The sequence below is a fragment of the Scylla paramamosain genome, unplaced genomic scaffold (genome assembly GCF_035594125.1).
Source record: "Scylla paramamosain isolate STU-SP2022 unplaced genomic scaffold, ASM3559412v1 Contig32, whole genome shotgun sequence".
NCBI classification, from domain to species: domain Eukaryota; kingdom Metazoa; phylum Arthropoda; class Malacostraca; order Decapoda; family Portunidae; genus Scylla; species Scylla paramamosain.
In genome coordinates, this window is record NW_026973697.1 from 93,337 (window position 1) to 100,506 (window position 7,170).

The window sequence follows — 7,170 nt, forward strand, 5'->3', positions numbered from 1 at the left end:
ATGGAGGATTACACATTGGCGTGGCGAGCCTTGCCTTGCCCTCAGTGTTGCTGTGGTCAGTGGTTAGGTTAGGTTAGGTTGGGTGAAGTTAGGTTAGGTTAGGTTAGGTTAGGTTGGTCACCTTCAGGAGGGAAATGTATCGCCTCTAAGTGTATACAGTTGTCTACACTCCTGACGAGCGTGTTTGTGCTTGTGCATGTACTTGTTTATTGTTTTTGCTTTGGACTACAGCCTTTTTTTTGTGATGGTCCTTTGAATTGTTCTTATATTGGGTTTGTTATCATTATATTTTTGGATCTTGTTAGGATTAAATTTTGTACACTTGTGGTCAATAAGCTATCTATCTATCTATCTGTGTGTTGGGAATGTAAAGCTGAAATGTTTCGTCTTATCAACTAAGTGTACAGTTGTCTACACTCTGATGTGTGTGTTTGTGCTTGTGTTGGGAATGTTATGCTGAAATGTATCCCCTCTAAGTGTATACAGTTGTCTACGCTCCTGATGTGCGTGTTTGTGCTTGCGTTTGTGTTGGTAATGTAATGCTCTAAGGATCCTTAACCCTTTCACTAGTAGACAAATTTTCTTTAATGCCTATAACGTTTTAGACAGTCTTTTGTGCTAGGCTCTCGCGAATATCTTTGTAGCTTAAAAGACAATAATTCCTTCTATTTTTCATCTTTTTTTTTTTTTGCTATATCTCCATGCAACAGTTTTTACAATACTAGGAAGGTTAAAGAAGGACAACCACAGTAGAAAAAAAAGGTTAATTTACACGTAGCCATATATTAAGAAGGGATCTGATAGAGGTCCTTAAGTGATATAGTTGGATATAAGGTGACGTAAGCAAAATCCTCATTGTCAATAATCAGGATAAGACAAGAAATAATGGGTTGAAGCTTAGTTACCTAACTTGGATTTGAAAAAGAGATAGAAAGATATTGGTTCTCAAATAGTGGCATATAAATGGAATAGACTCAGTAATCTCGTTAACAGTGCTGAGTCAGGAGAGAACTTTCGAAGGAGAACAACAGGTGGAAATAAGTAGCCATGTTCTTTATACATATACAGTGACTGCCGTGTGTAGATCTGATGACTCCTTGCACCTTCTCTGATTTTCTCATGTTCACGTGCAAATTGTCCTCTCTCTCTCTCTCTCTCTCTCTCTCTCTCTCTCTCTCTCTCTCTCTCTCTCTCTCTCTCTCTCTCTCTCTCTCTCTATCATCATCATCATCATCATCATCTATGCAGTCCTTCCATATCTTCTTTGGTTTGCATCGCCTTTTTCTTCCGTCCACTTCCGTATGTACCATTCTTCTACTGTTACTACCTGTATAAAACATGCATGAATGAGGTTAATTTGTAAACTTCTAACTGCTTAAACTAAACACATTTCACCAAGTCGCCGTGTTAAGCATCAAAGGAGGAGGCAGTAGACACCTGCCGAAACGATAATTACTCTCAGTGAGGTCTAAAGCACTGTTCAGGGGGTACTGTGAACTTATCATTAAACCCAGCTGTGACCTCACTGAACGTTTCCCTTTGTGTCTCACAACACAAGGGGGCAGTCACAGCCTGCCCTCTAAAGACAACTCTCTTCCTCCACACAAAACTACAAGCACCTAATAACACACACACCCTTCACTCAAAAATTTTAAAATCATCATGGCGACTCCTACACCAGCCTCGGAGTCCCCATCTGGGGAGGGGACCATAAATGTCCCCAGGTCGGACTGCCTTTCTGTCGACGACCCTAAGTCTCTTGACACCCCTCAACTTTTTCTTCATTAACTTCTGTAACATTCGCGGTCTAAGATCTAATTTTCAATCTGTAGAACACCACCTCTCCTCTTCTAAACCTCATCTTCTTTTCCTCACTGAAACTCAGGTGTCTGAGGCAACTGACAGTAGCCCCTTTTCTGTTCCCTCCTACTTTCTCTATCCTCATTTTCGATCCAAAGCTGGATGCTGCGTTTATGTGCGCAATGACTTAACCTGCTCTCGTGCCCACACTCTTGAATCTTCCGAGTTTTCCACCATCTGGCTACGACTACAGAGTCACTCTCATACTAAATTTATCTGTGCTGTATACCTCTCACCTAACTCCTCTGACTATAAGAAATTCTTTGACTACTTAACTTCCAAGGTGGAGCACATTCTGACCCTCTTCCCTTTTGCAGAGATCTCCATTCTTGAAGACTTCAATGTTCACCACCAGCTTTGGCTTTCCTCTCCCTTCACTGACCATCCTGGTGAACTAGCCTACAACTTTGCTATCCTCCACGACCTAGAGCAATTGGTGCAACACCTTTCTTGTATTCCTGACCGTCTTGGAGATACGCCCAACATTCTTGACCTTTTCCTGACCTCTAATCCTTCTGCTTATGCTGTCACCCTTTCTTCTCCGTTGGGCTCCTCCGATCACAATCTCATATCTTTATCTTGTCCTATCACTCCAATCCCTCCTCAGGATCTCCCTAAGCGAAGGTGCCTCTGGCGTTTTGCTTCTGCTAGTTGGGGAGACCTGAGGAGGTATTTTTCTGATTTTCCTTGGAATGACTACTGCTTCCGTGTCAGAGACCCGTCTTTGTGTGCTGAGCACATAACAGAGGTGATAGTGTCTGGCATGGAGGCATACATTCCTCGCTCTTTTTCTCGTCCTAAACCTTCTAAACCTTGGTTTAACACAGCTTGTTCTCATGCTATACATGATAGAGAGGTGGCCCACAAAAGGTACTTAAGCCTTCCATCACCAGAATCTCATGCACTTTATATTTCTGCCCGGAACCATGCCAAGTCTGTTCTGCAACTAGCCAAAAACTGCTTCATTAACAGAAAATGTCAATACCTTTCAAGATCTAACTCCCCTCGTGATTTCTGGCATCTAGCCAAAAATATCTCCAATAACTTTGTTTCTTCTTCTTTCCCTCCTCTATTTCAACCAGATGGCACCACTGCTATCACATCTATTTCTAAAGCTGAACTCTTTGCTCAAACATTTGGTGAAAACTCTACCTTGGACGATTCTGGGCTTGTTCCTCCCTCTCCTCCACCCTCTGACTACTTCATGCTACGTATTAAAATTCTTCGCAATGATGTTTTTCATGCCCTCGCTGGCCTAAACCCTCGGAAGGCTTATGGACCTGATGGTGTCCCTCCTATTGTTCTCCGAAACTGTGCCTCCGTGCTTGCACCTTGCGTAGTGAAACTCTTTCAGCTCTGTCTGTCAACATCTACCTTTCCTTCTTGCTGGAAGTTTGCCTACATTCAACCTGTTCCTAAAAAGGGTGACCGTTCTAATCCCTCAAACTACCGTCCTATTGCTTTAATTTCCTGCCTATCTAAAGTTTTTGAATCTATCCTCAACAGGAAGATTCTTAAACATCTATCACTTCACAACATTCTATCTGATCGCCAGTATGGGTTCCGTCAAGGCCGCTCTACTGGTGATCTTCTGGCTTTCCTTACTGAGTCTTGGTCATCCTCTTTTAGAGATTTTGGTGAAACTTTTGCTGTTGCCTTGGACATATCAAAAGCTTTTGATAGAGTCTGGCACAAAGCTTTGATTTCCAAACTACCCTCCTACGGTTTCTATCCTTCTCCCTGTAACTTCATCTCAAGTTTCCTTTCTGACAGTTCTATTGCTGCTGTGGTAGACGGTCACTGTTCTTCTCCTAAATCTACTAACAGTGGTGTTCCTCAGGGTTTTGTCCTGTCACCTACTCTCTTCTTATTATTCATTAATGATCTTCTAAACCAAACTTCTTGTCCTATCCACTCCTACGCTGATGATACCACCCTGCACTTTTCCACGTCTTTTCATAGACGTCCAACCCTTCAGGAGGTAAACATATCACGCAGGGAAGCCACAGAACGCCTGATTTCTGATCTTTCTAAAATTTCTGATTGGGGCAGAGCAAACTTGGTATTGTTCAATGCCCCAAAAACTCAATTTCTCCATCTATCAACTCGAAACAACCTTCCAGACAACTATCCTCTCTTCTTCAGTGACACTCAACTGTCCCCCTCTTCTACATTGAGCATCCTCGGTCTGTCCTTTACTTATAATCTGAACTGGAAACTTCACATCTCATCTCTAGCTAAAACAACTTCTATGAAGTTAGGTGTTCTGAGACGTCTCCGCCAGTTTTTCTCACCCACCCAGCTGCTAACTCTGTACAAGGGCCTTATCCGTCCATGTATGGAGTATGCTCTCATGCCTGGGGGGGTTCCACTCATACTGCTCTTCTAGACAGGGTGGAATCAAAAGCTTTTCGTCTCATCAACTCCTCTCCTCTAACTGACTGTCTTCAGCCTCTCTCTCACCGCCGCAATGTTGCATATCTAGCTGTCTTCTACCGCTATTTTCATGCTAACTGCTCTTCTGATCTTGCTAACTGCATGCCTCCCCTCCTTCCGCGGCCTCGCTGCACAAGACTTTCTTCTTTCTCTCACCCCTATTCTGTCCACCTCTCTAACGCAAGAGTTAACCAGTATTCTCAATCATTCATCCCTTTCTCTGGTAAACTCTGGAACTCCCTGCCTGCTTCTGTATTTCCACCTTCCTATGACTTGAATTCCTTCAAGAGGGAGGTTTCACGACACTTATTGATCAATTTTTTGACCACTGCTTTGACCCTTTTATGAGACTGGCATTTCAGTGGGCATTTTTTTTTATTAGATTTTTGTTGCCCTTGGCCAGTGTCCTTCCTACATAGAAAAAAAAAAAAATCATGAACTGGTGAGACATGCCATGAGGGACGGGGGGCTGTGCTGTCACTGGTCCCCGCGGCGCCTCAAGAGGGAGGGAAGGAGGGACAGCGGTGGTCTGCCTTTCTGGAGTATCTGTCCTTAAATTTTGGATAACTCTTTTGACTACACTCTTTGGGGACTGACACATTCACTGGGCTTTTTTTTTTTTTTTGTAAGGTCCTTTGTTGGCCTAGACTAGTTTCCTCTTATACATGAAAGATTAATAAGTTCAAGTAAATAAGTAACTGTTAATTTCTGAACTGCATTGGGTTTTCTTCAAGGTTACAGAACGGTGTGGTTCAAATGACTGTTGTTGTTGTTGTTGTTGTTGTTTTCTTTCATCATCATCATCATCGTCTTCTTGTTCTTGTTCTTCTTATTATCATTTTCGGTGACCCCACTGACAACAACAGGATGGAATATTTGATGCCTTGACGTGCCCGTAGTTACATTTCTCGCGTGGTATAATCATCAGCGGTTTCTCACATGAATTACCTTTGACTGTTGTGGCTTTCTTTCTTGAGTCTGATAAAGTCATCTATGGAGAGCACAGAGCACACCTCCCACAGACACCACTGGCAGGCAGCGAAAGGAGTGATGGAGTGCTTCAAATCTCGCGGTACCTGCTGCTTTATTTCCGCACAGCATAAGGCAAATGGAGTGAGTCAGGACGCAGGTGTCATTGTGTCGTGAAGAATGGTTAGCAAGGGTCTGTCATCACCACTCAAGAGGGTCAGAGAGTTCTAGGAAAAGCAGCCTCTGGAAAACCTTGACGGCTGCGAACTGTTTCAGAATTGAGCCTTCACTGCTGGACAATTGTTTTTTCAGGGTTATTTTTGCGTTAGTCTCTTAAATAGTTCTGTAGTATAAAACAAAATAATAATTCCCCTTTCTGTCTCCATGCAAATTATCTTTTTACAGTACTCTCAATGCTAACAGAAAGGTGGCCATGGTAGTGAAGATATCATTGTGTTCGTTAACAAGTAATGAGTTTGTGTAACTTCTTATCAAATCAGTTTACGTGTCTGTCCCCTCTCTCTCTCTCTCTCTCTCTCTCTCTCTCTCTCTCTCTCTCTCTCTCTCTCTCTCTCTCTCTCTCTCTCTCTGTTTACTGTAGAGTGTGAATTGTGTGACAATATTACGTACAGCTACACTAAGGGAAGGTGATGGTTGAAGAGTACAGAAAGTCAGTGAGTCAGAATGCACCATCACTTGTTGGTCACTGCATGCAACATGACCTAGGCTATTCAGGTATGCGCTCTCTTTCAAGTTGAGGTGGAGCGGCCTTTTCTGAAGCCACATTACTTTGGCGACAGCAGGTGGTGCTGCTTGAGGTGTTCGGTGAGCTTCTCGCTTATGATCCTCTCCAAGATGTTACTGAGTACGGAGAGGAGCGAGATTGACTGGTAACAAGGCCGGTAGTTACCTGGCTCAGACCTCGACTTCTCTTTATGCACGGGTGTGAGTCGCGCCTCCTTCCTTAGTGACGGCCAGACCCCTCGCTGCAAACAGCAGGGAAACATTTGTGCGAGAGGGCCAGCGAGCTCAACAGCACACTTTTTGAGATGTGGGGTCACGCTGTCAAGACCAGGGGCCTTCCTGGTGTTGACATCCCTCAGGTGTCTTCTGATGGCGTCCTCAGAGATGGCAACGCCCTCCAGTCTCGAGACAGTAAGGCGGGGGAGGGCGGGCAGTTGCCTGTCTGGCTCTGGAGTTGTCATTTTTTTCAGCGAACTGGCGGGCGAGGAGGTCTGCTTTTTTTGACTGGAGACGGCCATATACCCGTCAGGCTTCCTCAGGGCGGGGATACGTTCATGAGAGGAGACACCTTGCCTCTCCTTTACTAATCCCCACCACTGTTTGGCATCAACCTGGTTGGAGGCCAGCTTCCGCCTCATATTCGCCTCGCACCTTGCCTTGGCCCACTTCACTGTCTTTATCATGATCTTGCACGTTCTTCTGTGTGGGGCTTTGTTACACTGTGCCTCCTGCACCGCGTCCAGGCTTTGTACTTTTGCTCAGCAACAGTCTTGCACCTGTACCCGAACCAGGAATGGTCCTTTGCGCTGGTTGAGTACGTCCTGTGTGGCACGTGTTGCTGCTGCAGTGTGCAGAGGACAGTAGTGAGGGCGGTGGTGTCATGGTGCGGGTCCCCGGTGAATATTGTGTCCCAATCTGTCAGGGCCAGGGCCTGCCGCACTGCCACCCAGTCGGCGCGGTGCCACAGCCAGGTGGCTTGCTGGTGATCCTCGTCACGCGCCGGGGCAACGCTGACGGTCGTGAGCACGGCATGATGGTCAGAGCTGCCCACACAGTCGAGAGGGAGGCACTGAACACATTCTTGAGGCAGGTCCGTCACCACTGGGTCCAGGGAGCCTCCACGCTGGTGTGTGGGAAAGTCCACATGATTGTGGAGTCCCT

At 45.2% G+C, this 7,170-nt stretch overlaps 1 protein-coding gene across 1 annotated transcript; it reads right to left on the reverse strand.

The window, feature by feature from the left end:
* Nucleotides 1-5,466: 5,466 nt before the first annotated feature.
* On the reverse strand, nucleotides 5,467-6,692 carry LOC135097806 (uncharacterized). Its single transcript, XM_063999861.1, has 2 exons — nucleotides 6,055-6,692; nucleotides 5,467-5,554 (listed from the first exon to the last, which is right to left on the reverse strand). Exons 1-2 carry the CDS (start codon nucleotides 6,690-6,692, stop codon nucleotides 5,467-5,469), a joined length of 726 nt encoding a protein of 241 aa, XP_063855931.1.
* Nucleotides 6,693-7,170: the final 478 nt, after the last annotated feature.

What these genes read in the sequence shown, in the direction of transcription:
- LOC135097806 (XM_063999861.1), bottom strand. Translation starts at nt 6,692, where the DNA reads ATGATAAAGACAGTGAAGTGGGCCAAGGCAAGGTGCGAGGCGAATATG. An exon ending in CACCACCTGCTGTCGCCAAA is followed by an intron (nt 5,555 to 6,054) that starts GTAATGTGGCTT and finishes ATTGTCCAGCAG; the next exon opens with TGAAGGCTCAATTCTGAAAC.